Raw genomic sequence first — 18,289 nt, 5'->3', positions numbered from 1 at the left:
AATTAAGGTGCAATCTTAAGCAAATACTAACAAGCTATGCAGGCAAGAGTGCATTGAGAGAATTGTTGAATTAACGGATTTGTTGCCTAAAAATGTCTGTATAGTCATCATTGTCGAGCAGCAAGAAGTAACTCCAGTATCTCTTTACGGATTGTTTGTTTGATGATCATCTTTTTTTCACCCGAGATGTCTCCTCAAAGTAGATAGAATACGAACAGTCCTACTTTTATTTTGATTACACTGAAGCGATTTTGTAACCACGGTCATTCCAGTTTTAATTTCTGAGCGCTTCCCCAGTTTATCTGTGTCATCGAGGTGTTCAGTAATTCCCGCACATGCGCAGCACGAGCAAATGAATAAACACCATAAGCAATAAAAACACGCGCATTATGGCCTCTGTACGCAATGTTGAACAGGTTACAGATAAAAAAACTCACACTATTTCTAGGTCCCTGAGTTTAAGGTATGTATCATCTCTACGGTATTCGTCAATTTCGAAATTTTTCGATTCGGTTGGGGGTCGGGAACATTTAGCTAAAAGAATGAATTTTTTTCACCATGTGAGGTGTCACGCAGAATCCCGAGGAACCACTCCATACGTACATTTGGAACTCGACTCCGAAAGTTAAGATCATGTTGAGAAGATTAAAGGCCTTGTCAATACTGGGAAGCACTGAGTATCATTATGAATGCGTCGGTACTGCGCGGACATCGTAGACTCAGTTTTCTCGGTCCAGACAAGCACCCGTTGCAGTTTTTCATCGGAAAACTTGCATTGCGCAAACGTTTGACAGGCCAGGTCTTGAAAAGTACGTCTTCCCTAAGCATACCCGTGTTTTCAGAGAAGGTTACAGCTTCTTTTATCGTTGCACTGAAATTCTCCTCTAAAGTTCAAAATTTGCAAAATAAGGAGAAAGTTAAAAACAATTTAAGAACATTTTGAAAATTCAAATCGGGAAAGTCAAGAACGTTTGATGAAGTATCTTGGTATGTTGAGCGTTCTTATGAGTAAAAGCCTTGTAGTACAGTCATCTTTGTCGTACTAAGTTCGCGCTTCCTGATAATTAAGGTGCAATCTTAAGCAAATACTAACAAGCTATGCAGGCAAGAGTGCATTGAGAGAATTGTTGAATTAACGGATTTGTTGCCTAAAAATGTCTGTATAGTCATCATTGTCGAGCAGCAAGAAGTAACTCCAGTATCTCTTTACGGATTGTTTGTTTGATGATCATCTTTTTTTCACCCGAGATGTCTCCTCAAAGTAGATAGAATACGAACAGTCCTACTTTTATTTTGATTACACTGAAGCGATTTTGTAACCACGGTCATTCCAGTTTTAATTTCTGAGCGCTTCCCCAGTTTATCTGTGTCATCGAGGTGTTCAGTAATTCCCGCACATGCGCAGCACGAGCAAATGAATAAACACCATAAGCAATAAAAACACGCGCATTATGGCCTCTGTAGGCAATGTTGAACAGGTTACAGATAAAAAACTCACACTATTTCTAGGTCCCTGAGTTTAAGGTATGTATCATCTCTACGGTATTCGTCAATTTCGTTATTTTTCCATTCGGTTGGGGGTCGGGAACATTTAGCTAAAAGATTGAATTTTTTTCACCATGTGAGGTGTCACGCAGAATCCCGAGGAACCACTCCATACGCACATTTGGAACTCGACTCCGAAAGTTAAGATTATGTTGAGAAGATTAAAGGCCTTGTCAATACTGGGAAGCACTGAGTATCATTATGAATGCGTCGGTACTGCGCGGACATCGTAGACTCAGTTTTCTCGGTCCAGACAAGCACCCGTTGCAGCTTTTCATCGGAAAACTTGCATTGCGCAAACGTTTGACAGGCCAGGTCTTGAAAAGTACGTCTTCCCTAAGCATACCCGTGTTTTCAGAGAAGGTTACAGCTTCTTTTATCGTTGCACTGAAATTCTCCTCTAAAGTTCAAAATTTGCAAAATAAGGAGAAAGTTAAAAACAATTTAAGAACATTTTGAAAATTCAAATCGGGAAAGTCAAGAACGTTTGATGAAGTATCTTGGTATGTTGAGCGTTCTTATGAGTAAAAGCCTTGTAGTACAGTCATCTTTGTCGTACTAAGTTCGCGCTTCCTGATAATTAAGGTGCAATCTTAAGCAAATACTAACAAGCTATGCAGGCAAGAGTGCATTGAGAGAATTGTTGAATTAACGGATTTGTTGCCTAAAAATGTCTGTATAGTCATCATTGTCGAGCAGCAAGAAGTAACTCCAGTATCTCTTTACGGATTGTTTGTTTGATGATCATCTTTTTTTCACCCGAGATGTCTCCTCAAAGTAGATAGAATACGAACAGTCCTACTTTTATTTTGATTACACTGAAGCGATTTTGTAACCACGGTCATTCCAGTTTTAATTTCTGAGCGCTTCCCCAGTTTATCTGTGTCATCGAGGTGTTCAGTAATTCCCGCACATGCGCAGCACGAGCAAATGAATAAACACCATAAGCAATAAAAACACGCGCATTATGGCCTCTGTACGCAATGTTGAACAGGTTACAGATAAAAAAACTCACACTATTTCTAGGTCCCTGAGTTTAAGGTATGTATCATCTCTACGGTATTCGTCAATTTCGTTATTTTTCGATTCGGTTGGGGGTCGGGAACATTTAGCTAAAAGATTGAATTTTTTTCACCATGTGAGGTGTCACGCAGAATCCCGAGGAACCACTCCATACGTACATTTGGAACTCGACTCCGAAAGTTAAGATCATGTTGAGAAGATTAAAGGCCTTGTCAATACTGGGAAGCACTGAGTATCATTATGAATGCATCGGTACTGCGCGGACATCGTAGACTCAGTTTTCTCGGTCCAGACAAGCACCCGTTGCAGTTTTTCATCGGAAAACTTGCATTGCGCAAACGTTTGACAGGCCAGGTCTTGAAAAGTACGTCTTCCCTAAGCATACCCGTGTTTTCAGAGAAGGTTACAGCTTCTTTTATCGTTGCACTGAAATTCTCCTCTAAAGTTCAAAATTTGCAAAATAAGGAGAAAGTTAAAAACAATTTAAGAACATTTTGAAAATTCAAATCGGGAAAGTCAAGAACGTTTGATGAAGTATCTTCGTATGTTGAGCGTTCTTATGAGTAAAAGCCTTGTAGTACAGTCATCTTTGTCGTACTAAGTTCGCGCTTCCTGATAATTAAGGTGCAATCTTAAGCAAATACTAACAAGCTATGCAGGCAAGAGTGCATTGAGAGAATTGTTGAATTAACGGATTTGTTGCCTAAAAATCTCTGTATAGTCATCATTGTCGAGCAGCAAGAAGTAACTCCAGTATCTCTTTACGGATTGTTTGTTTGATGATCATCTTTTTTTCACCCGAGATGTCTCCTCAAAGTAGATAGAATACGAACAGTCCTACTTTTATTTTGATTACACTGAAGCGATTTTGTAACCACGGTCATTCCAGTTTTAATTTCTGAGCGCTTCCCCAGTTTATCTGTGTCATCGAGGTGTTCAGTAATTCCCGCACATGCGCAGCACGAGCAAATGAATAAACACCATAAGCAATAAAAACACGCGCATTATGGCCTCTGTAGGCAATGTTGAACAGGTTACAGATAAAAAACTCACACTATTTCTAGGTCCCTGAGTTTAAGGTATGTATCATCTCTACGGTATTCGTCAATTTCGTTATTTTTCGATTCGGTTGGGGGTCGGGAACATTTAGCTAAAAGATTGAATTTTTTTCACCATGTGAGGTGTCACGCAGAATCCCGAGGAACCACTCCATACGCACATTTGGAACTCGACTCCGAAAGTTAAGATTATGTTGAGAAGATTAAAGGCCTTGTCAATACTGGGAAGCACTGAGTATCATTATGAATGCGTCGGTACTGGGCGGACATCGTAGACTCAGTTTTCTCGGTCCAGACAAGCACCCGTTGCAGCTTTTCATCGGAAAACTTGCATTGCGCAAACGTTTGACAGGCCAGGTCTTGAAAAGTACGTCTTCCCTAAGCATACCCGTGTTTTCAGAGAAGGTTACAGCTTCTTTTATCGTTGCACTGAAATTCTCCTCTAAAGTTCAAAATTTGCAAAATAAGGAGAAAGTTAAAAACAATTTAAGAACATTTTGAAAATTCAAATCGGGAAAGTCAAGAACGTTTGATGAAGTATCTTGGTATGTTGAGCGTTCTTATGAGTAAAAGCCTTGTAGTACAGTCATCTTTGTCGTACTAAGTTCGCGCTTCCTGATAATTAAGGTGCAATCTTAAGCAAATACTAACAAGCTATGCAGGCAAGAGTGCATTGAGAGAATTGTTGAATTAACGGATTTGTTGCCTAAAAATGTCTGTATAGTCATCATTGTCGAGCAGCAAGAAGTAACTCCAGTATCTCTTTACGGATTGTTTGTTTGATGATCATCTTTTTTTCACCCGAGATGTCTCCTCAAAGTAGATAGAATACGAACAGTCCTACTTTTATTTTGATTACACTGAAGCGATTTTGTAACCACGGTCATTCCAGTTTTAATTTCTGAGCGCTTCCCCAGTTTATCTGTGTCATCGAGGTGTTCAGTAATTCCCGCACATGCGCAGCACGAGCAAATGAATAAACACCATAAGCAATAAAAACACGCGCATTATGGCCTCTGTACGCAATGTTGAACAGGTTACAGATAAAAAAACTCACACTATTTCTAGGTCCCTGAGTTTAAGGTATGTATCATCTCTACGGTATTCGTCAATTTCGTTATTTTTCGATTCGGTTGGGGGTCGGGAACATTTAGCTAAAAGATTGAATTTTTTTCACCATGTGAGGTGTCACGCAGAATCCCGAGGAACCACTCCATACGTACATTTGGAACTCGACTCCGAAAGTTAAGATCATGTTGAGAAGATTAAAGGCCTTGTCAATACTGGGAAGCACTGAGTATCATTATGAATGCGTCGGTACTGCGCGGACATCGTAGACTCAGTTTTCTCGGTCCAGACAAGCACCCGTTGCAGTTTTTCATCGGAAAACTTGCATTGCGCAAACGTTTGACAGGCCAGGTCTTGAAAAGTACGTCTTCCCTAAGCATACCCGTGTTTTCAGAGAAGGTTACAGCTTCTTTTATCGTTGCACTGAAAGTCTCCTCTAAAGTTCAAAATTTGCAAAATAAGGAGAAAGTTAAAAACAATTTAAGAACATTTTGAAAATTCAAATCGGGAAAGTCAAGAACGTTTGATGAAGTATCTTCGTATGTTGAGCGTTCTTATGAGTAAAAGCCTTGTAGTACAGTCATCTTTGTCGTACTAAGTTCGCGCTTCCTGATAATTAAGGTGCAATCTTAAGCAAATACTAACAAGCTATGCAGGCAAGAGTGCATTGAGAGAATTGTTGAATTAACGGATTTGTTGCCTAAAAATCTCTGTATAGTCATCATTGTCGAGCAGCAAGAAGTAACTCCAGTATCTCTTTACGGATTGTTTGTTTGATGATCATCTTTTTTTCACCCGAGATGTCTCCTCAAAGTAGATAGAATACGAACAGTCCTACTTTTATTTTGATTACACTGAAGCGATTTTGTAACCACGGTCATTCCAGTTTTAATTTCTGAGCGCTTTCCCAGTTTATCTGTGTCATCGAGGTGTTCAGTAATTCCCGCACATGCGCAGCACGAGCAAATGAATAAACACCATAAGCAATAAAAACACGCGCATTATGGCCTCTGTACGCAATGTTGAACAGGTTACAGATAAAAAAACTCACACTATTTCTAGGTCCCTGAATTTAAGGTATGTATCATCTCTACGGTATTCGTCAATTTCGAAATTTCTCGATTCGGTTGGGGGTCGGGAACATTTAGCTAAAAGAATGAATTTTTTTCACCATGTGAGGTGTCACGCAGATTCCCGAGGAACCACTCCATACGTACATTTGGAACTCGACTCCGAAAGTTAAGATCTTGTTGAGAAGATTAAAGGCCTTGTCAATACTGGAAAGCACTGAGTATTATTATGAATGCGTCGGTACTGCGCGGACATCGTAGACTCAGTTTTCTCAGTCCAGACAAACACCCGTTGCAGTTTTCCATCGGAAATCTTGGATTGGGCATTCCTCACACAGGACAGGTCTTAAAAAGCACGTCTTTCCTAAGCATACCCGTGTTCCTAGAGAAGGTTACTGCTTACAAGTTTTACCTTGCTTCTGCAGCAGTCCCAAGGATGGTCAAAGATTTCTGCTTCTTTTAGCGTTGCACTGAATTTCTCCTTTAAAGTTCAAAACTGGCAAAACAGGAATAAAGTTTTAAACAACTTGTGAACATTTTGAAATTTTAAATCGGGAAAGTTAACAACGTGTGCTGAGGTATTTTGGCATGCTAAGCGTTCTTATGACAGTAATTCTCGCACATGCGCAGCACGAGCAAATGAATCAACACCATAAGCAATAAAAACACGCACATTATGGCCTCTGTAGGCAATGTTGAACAGGTTACAGATAAAAAAACTCACACTATTTCTAGGTCCCTGAGTTTAAGGTATGTATCATCTCTACGGTATTCGTCAATTTCGTTATTTTTCGATTCGGTTGGGGGTCGGGAACATTTAGCTAAAAGATTGAATTTTTTTCACCATGTGAGGTGTCACGCAGAATCCCGAGGAACCACTCCATACGTACATTTGGAACTCGACTCCGAAAGTTAAGATCATGTTGAGAAGATTAAAGGCCTTGTCAATACTGGGAAGCACTGAGTATCATTATGAATGCGTCGGTACTGCGCGGACATCGTAGACTCAGTTTTCTCGGTCCAGACAAGCACCCGTTGCAGTTTTTCATCGGAAAACTTGCATTGCGCAAACGTTTGACAGGCCAGGTCTTGAAAAGTACGTCTTCCCTAAGCATACCCGTGTTTTCAGAGAAGGTTACAGCTTCTTTTATCGTTGCACTGAAATTCTCCTCTAAAGTTCAAAATTTGCAAAATAAGGAGAAAGTTAAAAACAATTTAAGAACATTTTGAAAATTCAAATCGGGAAAGTCAAGAACGTTTGATGAAGTATCTTGGTATGTTGAGCGTTCTTATGAGTAAAAGCCTTGTAGTACAGTCATCTTTGTCGTACTAAGTTCGCGCTTCCTGATAATTAAGGTGCAATCTTAAGCAAATACTAACAAGCTATGCAGGCAAGAGTGCATTGAGAGAATTGTTGAATTAACGGATTTGTTGCCTTAAAATGTCTGTATAGTCATCATTGTCGAGCAGCAAGAAGTAACTCCAGTATCTCTTTACGGATTGTTTGTTTGATGATCATCTTTTTTTCACCCGAGATGTCTCCTCAAAGTAGATAGAATACGAACAGTCCTACTTTTATTTTGATTACACTGAAGCGATTTTGTAACCACGGTCATTCCAGTTTTAATTTCTGAGCGCTTCCCCAGTTTATCTGTGTCATCGAGGTGTTCAGTAATTCCCGCACATGCGCAGCACGAGCAAATGAATAAACACCATAAGCAATAAAAACAGGCGCATTATGGCCTCTGTACGCAATGTTGAACAGGTTACAGATAAAAAAACTCACACTATTTCTAGGTCCCTGAGTTTAAGGTATGTATCATCTCTACGGTATTCGTCAATTTCGAAATTTTTCGATTCGGTTGGGGGTCGGGAACATTTAGCTAAAAGAATGAATTTTTTTCACCATGTGAGTTGTCACGCAGATTCCCGAGGAACCACTCCATACGTACATTTGGAACTCGACTCCGAAAGTTAAGATCTTGTTGAGAAGATTAAAGGCCTTGTCAATACTGGGAAGCACTGAGTATCATTATGAATGCGTCGGTACTGCGCGGACATCGTAGACTCAGTTTTCTCAGTCCAGACAAACACCCGTTGCAGTTTTCCATCGGAAATCTTGGATTGGGCATTCCTCACACAGGACAGGTCTTAAAAAGAACGTCTTTCCTAAGCATACCCGTGTTCCTAGAGAAGGTTACTGCTTACAAGTTTTACCTTGCTTCTGCAGCAGTCCCAAGGATGGTCAAAGATTTCTGCTTCTTTTAGCGTTGCACTGAATTTCTCCTTTAAAGTTCAAAACTGGCAAAACAGGAATAAAGTTTTAAACAACTTGTGAACATTTTGAAATTTTAAATCGGGAAAGTTAACAACGTGTGCTGAGGTATTTTGGCATGCTAAGCGTTCTTATGACAGTAATTCTCGCACATGCGCAGCACGAGCAAATGAATGAACACCATAAGCAATAAAAACACGCACATTATGGCCTCTGTAGGCAATGTTGAACAGGTTACAGATAAAAAAACTCACACTATTTCTAGGTCCCTGAGTTTAAGGTATGTATCATCTCTACGGTATTCGTCAATTTCGTTATTTTTCGATTCGGTTGGGGGTCGGGAACATTTAGCTAAAAGATTGAATTTTTTTCACCATGTGAGGTGTCACGCAGAATCCCGAGGAACCACTCCATACGTACATTTGGAACTCGACTCCGAAAGTTAAGATCATGTTGAGAAGATTAAAGGCCTTGTCAATACTGGGAAGCACTGAGTGTCATTATGAATGCGTCGGTACTGCGCGGACATCGTAGACTCAGTTTTCTCGGTCCAGACAAGCACCCGTTGCAGTTTTTCATCGGAAAACTTGCATTGCGCAAACGTTTGACAGGCCAGGTCTTGAAAAGTACGTCTTCCCTAAGCATACCCGTGTTTTCAGAGAAGGTTACAGCTTCTTTTATCGTTGCACTGAAATTCTCCTCTAAAGTTCAAAATTTGCAAAATAAGGAGAAAGTTAAAAACAATTTAAGAACATTTTGAAAATTCAAATCGGGAAAGTCAAGAACGTTTGATGAAGTATCTTGGTATGTTGAGCGTTCTTATGAGTAAAAGCCTTGTAGTACAGTCATCTTTGTCGTACTAAGTTCGCGCTTCCTGATAATTAAGGTGCAATCTTAAGCAAATACTAACAAGCTATGCAGGCAAGAGTGCATTGAGAGAATTGTTGAATTAACGGATTTGTTGCCTAAAAATCTCTGTATAGTCATCATTGTCGAGCAGCAAGAAGTAACTCCAGTATCTCTTTACGGATTGTTTGTTTGATGATCATCTTTTTTTCACCCGAGATGTCTCCTCAAAGTAGATAGAATACGAACAGTCCTACTTTTATTTTGATTACACTGAAGCGATTTTGTAACCACGGTCATTCCAGTTTTAATTTCTGAGCGCTTCCCCAGTTTATCTGTGTCATCGAGGTGTTCAGTAATTCCCGCACATGCGCAGCACGAGCGAATGAATCAACACCATAAGCAATAAAAACACGCGCATTATGGCCTCTGTACGCAATGTTGAACAGGTTACAGATAAAAAAACTCACACTATTTCTAGGTCCCTGAGTTTAAGGTATGTATCATCTCTACGGTATTCGTCAATTTCGAAATTTTTCGATTCGGTTGGGGGTCGGGAACATTTAGCTAAAAGAATAAATTTTTTTCACCATGTGAGGTGTCACGCAGATTCCCGAGGAACCACTCCATACGTACATTTGGAACTCGACTCCGAAAGTTAAGATCTTGTTGAGAAGATTAAAGGCCTTGTCAATACTGGGAAGCACTGAGTATCATTATGAATGCGTCAGTACTGCGCGGACATCGTAGACTCAGTTTTCTCGGTCCAGACAAGCACCCGTTGCAGTTTTGCAGGTCTTAAAAACCACGTCTTTCCTAAGCATACCCGTGTTCCTAGAGAAGGTTACTGCTTACAAGTTTTACCTTGCTTCTGCAGCAGTCCCAAGGATGGTCAAAGATTTCTGCTTCTTTTAGCGTTGCACTGAATTTCTCCTTTAAAGTTCAAAACTGGCAAAACAGGAATAAAGTTTTAAACAACTTGTGAACATTTTGAAATTTGAAATCGGGAAAGTTAACAACGTGTGCTGAGGTATTTTGGCATGCTAAGCGTTCTTATGACAGTAATTCTCGCACATGCGCAGCACGAGCAAATGAATCAACACCATAAGCAATAAAAACACGCACATTATGGCCTCTGTAGGCAATGTTGAACAGGTTACAGATAAAGAAACTCACACTATATCTAGGTCCCTGAGTTTAAGGTATGTATCATCTCTACGGCATTCGTCAATTTCGTTATTTTTCGATTCGGTTGGGGGTCGGGAACATTTAGCTAAAAGAATGAATTTTTTTCACCATGTGAGGTGTCACGCAGAATCCCCAGGAACCACTCCATACGTACATTTGGAACTCGACTCCGAAAGTTAAGATCTTGTTGAGAAGATTAAAGGCCTTGTCAATACTGGGAAGCACTGAGTGTCATTATGAATGCGTCGGTACTGCGCGGACATCGTAGACTCAGTTTTCTCAGTCCAGACAAACACCCGTTGCAGTTTTCCATCGGAAATCTTGGATTGGGCATTCCTCACACAGGACAGGTCTTAAAAAGCACGTCTTTCCTAAGCATACCCGTGTTCCTAGAGAAGGTTACTGCTTACAAGTTTTACTTGGCTTCTGCAGCAGTCCCAAGGATGGTCAAAGATTTCTGCTTCTTTTAGCGTTGCACTGAATTTCTCCTTTAAAGTTCAAAACTGGCAAAACAGGAATAAAGTTTTAAACAACTTGTGAACATTTTGAAATTTTAAATCGGGAAAGTTAACAACGTGTGCTGAGGTATTTTGGCATGCTAAGCGTTCTCATGACAGTATTTCTCGCACATGCGCAGCACGAGCAAATGAATCAACACCATAAGCAATAAAAACACGCGCATTATGGCCTCTGTACGCAATGTTGAACAGGTTACAGATAAAAAAATTCACACTATTTCTAGGTCCCTGAGTTTAAGGTATGTATCATCTCTACGGTATTCGTCAATTTCGAAATTTTTCGATTCAGTTGGGGGTCGGGAACATTTAGCTAAAAGAATGAATTTTTCTCACCATGTGAGGTGTCACGCAGATTCCCGAGGAACCACTCCATACGTACATTTGGAACTCGACTCCGAAAGTTAAGATCTTGTTGAGAAGATTAAAGGCCTTGTCAATACTGGAAAGCACTGAGTATTATTATGAATGCGTCGGTACTGCGCGGACATCGTAGACTCAGTTTTCTCAGTCCAGACAAACACCCGTTGCAGTTTTCCATCGGAAATCTTGCATTGCGCAAACGTTTGACAGGCCAGGTCTTGAAAAGTACGTCTTCCCTAAGCATACCCGTGTTTTCAGAGAAGGTTACAGCTTCTTTTATCGTTGCACTGAAATTCTCCTCTAAAGTTCAAAATTTGCAAAATAAGGAGAAAGTTAAAAACAATTTAAGAACATTTTGAAAATTCAAATCGGGAAAGTCAAGAACGTTTGATGAAGTATCTTGGTATGTTGAGCGTTCTTATGAGTAAAAGCCTTGTAGTACAGTCATCTTTGTCGTACTAAGTTCGCGCTTCCTGATAATTAAGGTGCAATCTTAAGCAAATACTAACAAGCTATGCAGGCAAGAGTGCATTGAGAGAATTGTTGAATTAACGGATTTGTTGCCTAAAAATGTCTGTATAGTCATCATTGTCGAGCAGCAAGAAGTAACTCCAGTATCTCTTTACGGATTGTTTGTTTGATGATCATCTTTTTTTCACCCGAGATGTCTCCTCAAAGTAGATAGAATACGAACAGTCCTACTTTTATTTTGATTACACTGAAGCGATTTTGTAACCACGGTCATTCCAGTTTTAATTTCTGAGCGCTTCCCCAGTTTATCTGTGTCATCGAGGTGTTCAGTAATTCCCGCACATGCGCAGCACAAGCAAATGAATAAACACCATAAGCAATAAAAACACGCGCATTATGGCCTCTGTACGCAATGTTGAACAGGTTACAGATAAAAAAACTCACACTATTTCTAGGTCCCTGAGTGTAAGGTATGTATCATCTCTACGGTATTCATCAATTTCGAAATTTTTCGATTCGGTTGGGGGTCGGGAACATTTAGCTAAAAGAATGAATTTTTTTCACCATGTGAGGTGTCACGCAGATTCCCGAGGAACCACTCCATACGTACATTTGGAACTCGACTCCGAAAGTTAAGATCTTGTTGAGAAGATTAAAGGCCTTGTCAATACTGGGAAGCACTGAGTGTCATTATGAATGCGTCGGTACTGCGCGGACATCGTAGACTCAGTTTTCTCAGTCCAGACAAACACCCGTTGCAGTTTTCCATCGGAAATCTTGGATTGGGCATTCCTCACACAGGACAGGTCTTAAAAAGCACGTCTTTCCTAAGCATACCCGTGTTCCTAGAGAAGGTTACTGCTTACAAGTTTTACCTTGCTTCTGCAGCAGTCCCAAGGATGGTCAAAGATTTCTGCTTCTTTTAGCGTTGCACTGAATTTCTCCTTTAAAGTTCAAAACTGGCAAAACAGGAATAAAGTTTTAAACAACTTGTGAACATTTTGAAATTTTAAATCGGGAAAGTTAACAACGTGTGCTGAGGTATTTTGGCATGCTAAGCGTTCTTATGACAGTAATTCTCGCACATGCGCAGCACGAGCAAATGAATCAACACCATAAGCAATAAAAACACGCACATTATGGCCTCTGTAGGCAATGTTGAACAGGTTACAGATAAAAAAACTCACACTATTTCTGGGTCCCTGAGTTTAAGGTATGTATCATCTCTACGGTATTCGTCAATTTCGTTATTTTTCGATTCGGTTGGGGGTCGGGAACATTTAGCTAAAAGAATGAATTTTTTTCACCATGTGAGGTGTCACGCAGAATCCCGAGGAACCACTCCATACGTACATTTGGAACTCGACTCCGAAAGTTAAGATCATGTTGAGAAGATTAAAGGCCTTGTCAATACTGGGAAGCACTGAGTATCATTATGAATGCGTCGGTACTGCGTGGACATCGTAGACTCAGTTTTCTCGGTCCAGACAAGCACCCGTTGCAGTTTTTCATCGGAAAACTTGCATTGCGCAAACGTTTGACAGGCCAGGTCTTGAAAAGTACGTCTTCCCTAAGCATACCCGTGTTTTCAGAGAAGGTTACAGCTTCTTTTATCGTTGCACTGAAATTCTCCTCTAAAGTTCAAAATTTGCAAAATAAGGAGAAAGTTAAAAACAATTTAAGAACATTTTGAAAATTCAAATCGGGAAAGTCAAGAACGTTTGATGAAGTATCTTGGTATGTTGAGCGTTCTTATGAGTAAAAGCCTTGTAGTACAGTCATCTTTGTCGTACTAAGTTCGCGCTTCCTGATAATTAAGGTGCAATCTTAAGCAAATACTAACAAGCTATGCAGGCAAGAGTGCATTGAGAGAATTGTTGAATTAACGGATTTGTTGCCTAAAAATGTCTGTATAGTCATCATTGTCGAGCAGCAAGAAGTAACTCCAGTATCTCTTTACGGATTGTTTGTTTGATGATCATCTTTTTTTCACCCGAGATGTCTCCTCAAAGTAGATAGAATACGAACAGTCCTACTTTTATTTTGATTACACTGAAGCGATTTTGTAACCACGGTCATTCCAGTTTTAATTTCTGAGCTCTTCCCCAGTTTATCTGTGTCATCGAGGTGTTCAGTAATTCCCGCACATGCGCAGCACGAGCAAATGAATAAACACCATAAGCAATAAAAACACGCGCATTATGGCCTCTGTACGCAATGTTGAACAGGTTACAGATAAAAAAACTCACACTATTTCTAGGTCCCTGAGTTTAAGGTATGTATCATCTCTACGGTATTCGTCAATTTCGAAATTTTTCGATTCGGTTGGGGGTCGGGAACATTTAGCTAAAAGAATGAATTTTTTTTACCATGTGAGGTGTCACGCAGAATCCCGAGGAACCACTCCATACGTACATTTGGAACTCGACTCCGAAAGTTAAGATCATGTTGAGAAGATTAAAGGCCTTGTCAATACTGGGAAGCACTGAGTATCATTATGAATGCGTCGGTACTGCGCGGACATCGTAGACTCAGTTTTCTCAGTCCAGACAAACACCCGTTGCAGTTTTCCATCGGAAATCTTGCATCGCGCAAACGTTTGACAGGCCAGGTCTTGAAAAGTACGTCTTCCCTAAGCATACCCGTGTTTTCAGAGAAGGTTACAGCTTCTTTTATCGTTGCACTGAAATTCTCCTCTAAAGTTCAAAATTTGCAAAATAAGGAGAAAGTTAAAAACAATTTAAGAACATTTTGAAAATTCAAATCGGGAAAGTCAAGAACGTTTGATGAAGTATCTTGGTATGTTGAGCGTTCTTATGAGTAAAAGCCTTGTAGTACAGTCATCTTTGTCGTACTAAGTTCGCGCTTCCTGATAATTAAGGTGCAATCTTAAAGGGGAAGTCCGGTCATTTTTCAAAATTTGTGTGTTGAATAAACACCATCGTGTTATTAATTTCTGCAAAATCTTTTTTAAAAATTCGTATTACAAATGATATAAATGTCTATCAAAGTTTAGGATTGTTACTGTTTTTTTTCAAACGACGCCATCTTTTTGTTGTTATCATCGAGGTCTGGGCTCTAATGTTTATCGTGACGTATTTTATGACAACAGCTTTCTGCACGCCGGAATACTTCAGTTGTCGATTACACCACTTCAAACAAGTCATAAATGTACCATTGATTTTACTGTTATCATGGTTACTTGTGGTGCTTTAAATTGTGGTAACTCTTCCACCAAAAAATCGGTAGCTGATGTAAAAGGGTGGCATAACGTTCCCACCGAAAAAGAAAATAAACAACGTCGTAAGAAATGGCTAGCAGCTATGAAGCGAGATCCACCATATCCAGCAGACACGAATTTCGTTCTTTGTGGTATGCATTTCACGTCCGAATGTTTTCAACGCGATCTCAAGGTATTTCTTGCACTTCTTAAATTTTTCTTGACTTCTTTTCACATTATTTCTTTTGTAAATAAGCTTGTTGCGAAACTGTATTCACCTTCAATAATTTTCTGAACACCTGTCTTTTGATCTTTTTGTCCATAAATAACCAGGGGGTAAAAATACATTTTTAAATTTTATTATTTAGGCGGAGCTCTGTGGCTCTGTGAGAAAGTTTATATTATTACCAAACGCTATTCCATCGGTATTTTCATTCTCGAAACGCTTATTTTACAATTCCGGGGGACATTTGTTATATTTTAAAAACATATATTGTAAAAATTTCATTCATCATCTTTACAATTATACATGTTCTTATACATTTTATGTGTCCAAATCCATTCCTGATTCTGTGTATGGCACGTATACCCCATCGGGCTGCGGGTATTCATTACGGATTACCCACACAACACATGATGGTATAGGCTTTCGATAACCTATGCCCAGTCTTCCATACACCCACCATATATATTGTTTATAAGCAGCAAACCGATATGATCTGTTGCAAAGTTTATGACGAATCCCTCTCATGTTGTGAATAGCACCTAGTGCTGTCCGTAACACGGGTTCCGGCAAACAAACCATTTTGAATTCATCCGAATTTGTAACACACGTATGACCTAAGCGAAAAAAGAAAAAAGATCTTTAAAAAGGCGTACCCCCGTGTGTAAATAAACAACGTTTAGCTTTCTAAAACTTTGTTGTGACAGAACAGAAAGTGATTGATGTAGCAAACAAGGAAGTAAAATACACGATAAGAAGATATTTTAATCAACAGAAACCTTGAAAATGACCGTCCGGAATATCATTATTATCACGACAACATAAACTTTCCGTTTCAGTGACCATAATTTTACACTTTTTGCACTGGCACCACTCAACATTTCCAACACGATTTCCAGCTTCAACATTGCAGTTTTTAGCACCAACGTTGTTTCCTAAAGCTTCTAAAGCTGCAGCCACTTCACTTTGACTCCGTTCCGGTTCGAACATGAAAGGAGATAAACCAAACTCTTCATCTTCATTAAATTCAACATCGCTTACATCAGAAGAGGAAGATGACATAACTACTTCAAGATAAGTTTACTACTGCAAGAAAGTAACGCGCCGAATGTTGTTGTCACGAATGACGTCAGAAGAATATTAGTGTCCAGACTACTCGTTGCGGAAATATATCATGAAGTGAAAGTAGAAATGATATGAGGCAAAATTGCTTTTTTCATGACTTTTAGAACTTTTTAGCTGAAAAATTTTTTTTGGCTGTTATACAGACATGTAATATTGTGATTTTAAAAATTTTGAAAATTTACCGGACTTCCCCTTTAAGCAAATACTAACAAGCTATGCAGGCAAGAGTGCATTGAGAGAATTGTTGAATTAACGGATTTGTTGCCTAAAAATCTCTGTATAGTCATCATTGTCGAGCAGCAAGAAGTAACTCCAGTATCTCTTTACGGATTGTTTGTTTGATGATCATCTTTTTTTCACCCGAGATGTCTCCTCAAAGTAGATAGAATACGAACAGTCCTACTTTTATTTTGATTACACTGAAGCGATTTTGTAACCACGGTCATTCCAGTTTTAATTTCTGAGCGCTTCCCCAGTTTATCTGTGTCATCGAGGTGTTCAGTAATTCCCGCACATGCGCAGCACGAGCAAATGAATAAACACCATAAGCAATAAAAACACGCGCATTATGGCCTCTGTACGCAATGTTGAACAGGTTACAGATAAAAAAACTCACACTATTTCTAGGTCCCTGAGTTTAAGGTATGTATCATCTCTACGGTATTCGTCAATTTCGAAATTTTTCGATTCGGTTGGGGGTCGGGAACATTTAGCTAAAAGAATGAATTTTTTTTACCATGTGAGGTGTCACGCAGATTCCCGAGGAACCACTCCATACGTACATTTGGAACTCGACTCCGAAAGTTAAGATCTTGTTGAGAAGATTAATGGCCTTGTCAATACTGGGAAGCACCGAGTATCATTATGAATGCGTCGGTACTGCGCGGACATCGTAGACTCAGTTTTCTCAGTCCAGACAAACACCCGTTGCAGTTTTCCATCGGAAATCTTGGATTGGGCATTCCTCACACAGGACAGGTCTTAAAAAGAACGTCTTTCCTAAGCATACCCGTGTTCCTAGAGAAGGTTACTGCTTACAAGTTTTACCTTGCTTCTGCAGCAGTCCCAAGGATGGTCAAAGATTTCTGCTTCTTTTAGCGTTGCACTGAATTTCTCCTTTAAAGTTCAAACTGGCAAAACAGGAATAAAGTTTTAAACAACTTGTGAACATTTTGAAATTTGAAATCGGGAAAGTTAACAACGTGTGCTGAGGTATTTTGGCATGCTAAGCGTTCTTATGACAGTAATTCGCGCACATGCGCAGCACGAGCAAATGAATCAACACCATAAGCAATAAAAACACGCACATTATGGCCTCTGTAGGCAATGTTGAACAGGTTACAGATAAAAAACTCACACTATTTCTAGGTCCCTGAGTTTAAGGTATGTATCATCTCTACGGTATTCGTCAATTTCGTTATTTTTCGATTCGGTTGGGGGTCGGGAACATTTAGCTAAAAGATTGAATTTTTTTCACCATGTGAGGTGTCACGCAGAATCCCGAGGAACCACTCCATACGTACATTTGGAACTGGACTCCGAAAGTTAAGATTATGTTGAGAAGATTGAAGGCCTTGTCAATACTGGGAAGCACTGAGTATCATTATGAATGCGTCGGTACTGCGCGGACATCGTAGACTCAGTTTTCTCGGTCCAGACAAGCACCCGTTGCAGCTTTTCATCGGAAAACTTGCATTGCGCAAACGTTTGACAGGCCAGGTCTTGAAAAGTACGTCTTCCCTAAGCATACCCGTGTTTTCAGAGAAGGTTACAGCTTCTTTTATCGTTGCACTGAAATTCTCCTCTAAAGTTCAAAATTTGCAAAATAAGGAGAAAGTTAAAAACAATTTAAGAACATTTTGAAAATTCAAATCGGGAAAGTCAAGAACGTTTGATGAAGTATCTTGGTATGTTGAGCGTTCTTATGAGTAAAAGCCTTGTAGTACAGTCATCTTTGTCGTACTAAGTTCGCGCTTCCTGATAATTAAGGTGCAATCTTAAGCAAATACTAACAAACTATGCAGGCAAGAGTGCATTGAGAGAATTGTTGAATTAACGGATTTGTTGCCTAAAAATGTCTGTATAGTCATCATTGTCGAGCAGCAAGAAGTAACTCCAGTATCTCTTTACGGATTGTTTGTTTGATGATCATCTTTTTTTCACCCGAGATGTCTCCTCAAAGTAGATAGAATACGAACAGTCCTACTTTTATTTTGATTACACTGAAGCGATTTTGTAACCACGGTCATTCCAGTTTTAATTTCTGAGCGCTTCCCCAGTTTATCTGTGTCATCGAGGT

At 39.6% G+C, this 18,289-nt stretch overlaps 2 protein-coding genes across 2 annotated transcripts; one reads left to right on the top strand and one right to left on the bottom strand.

Annotated features, from left to right (window-relative positions):
* The first annotated feature begins 14,317 nt into the window (after window positions 1–14,317).
* Window positions 14,318–15,298, top strand: LOC130645964 (uncharacterized). Its single transcript, XM_057452091.1, has 2 exons — window positions 14,318–14,835; window positions 15,011–15,298. The coding sequence occupies exons 1-2, from the start codon at window positions 14,617–14,619 to the stop codon at window positions 15,296–15,298; spliced, it is 507 nt and encodes a 168-aa protein (XP_057308074.1). The 5' UTR covers window positions 14,318–14,616.
* A 1-nt stretch (window position 15,299) lies between these two features.
* On the bottom strand, window positions 15,300–15,927 carry LOC130645963 (uncharacterized). The gene is made up of 3 exons (XM_057452090.1): window positions 15,645–15,927; window positions 15,408–15,482; window positions 15,300–15,361 (listed from the first exon to the last, which is right to left on the bottom strand). Exons 1-3 carry the CDS (start codon window positions 15,925–15,927, stop codon window positions 15,300–15,302), a joined length of 420 nt encoding a protein of 139 aa, XP_057308073.1.
* Window positions 15,928–18,289: the final 2,362 nt, after the last annotated feature.

Source organism: Hydractinia symbiolongicarpus, chromosome 5, assembly GCF_029227915.1.
Source record: "Hydractinia symbiolongicarpus strain clone_291-10 chromosome 5, HSymV2.1, whole genome shotgun sequence".
Taxonomy (NCBI): domain Eukaryota; kingdom Metazoa; phylum Cnidaria; class Hydrozoa; order Anthoathecata; family Hydractiniidae; genus Hydractinia; species Hydractinia symbiolongicarpus.
The sequence above is the reverse complement of the archived record's forward strand: the minus strand, read 5'-3'. Positions and strand labels throughout refer to the sequence as shown.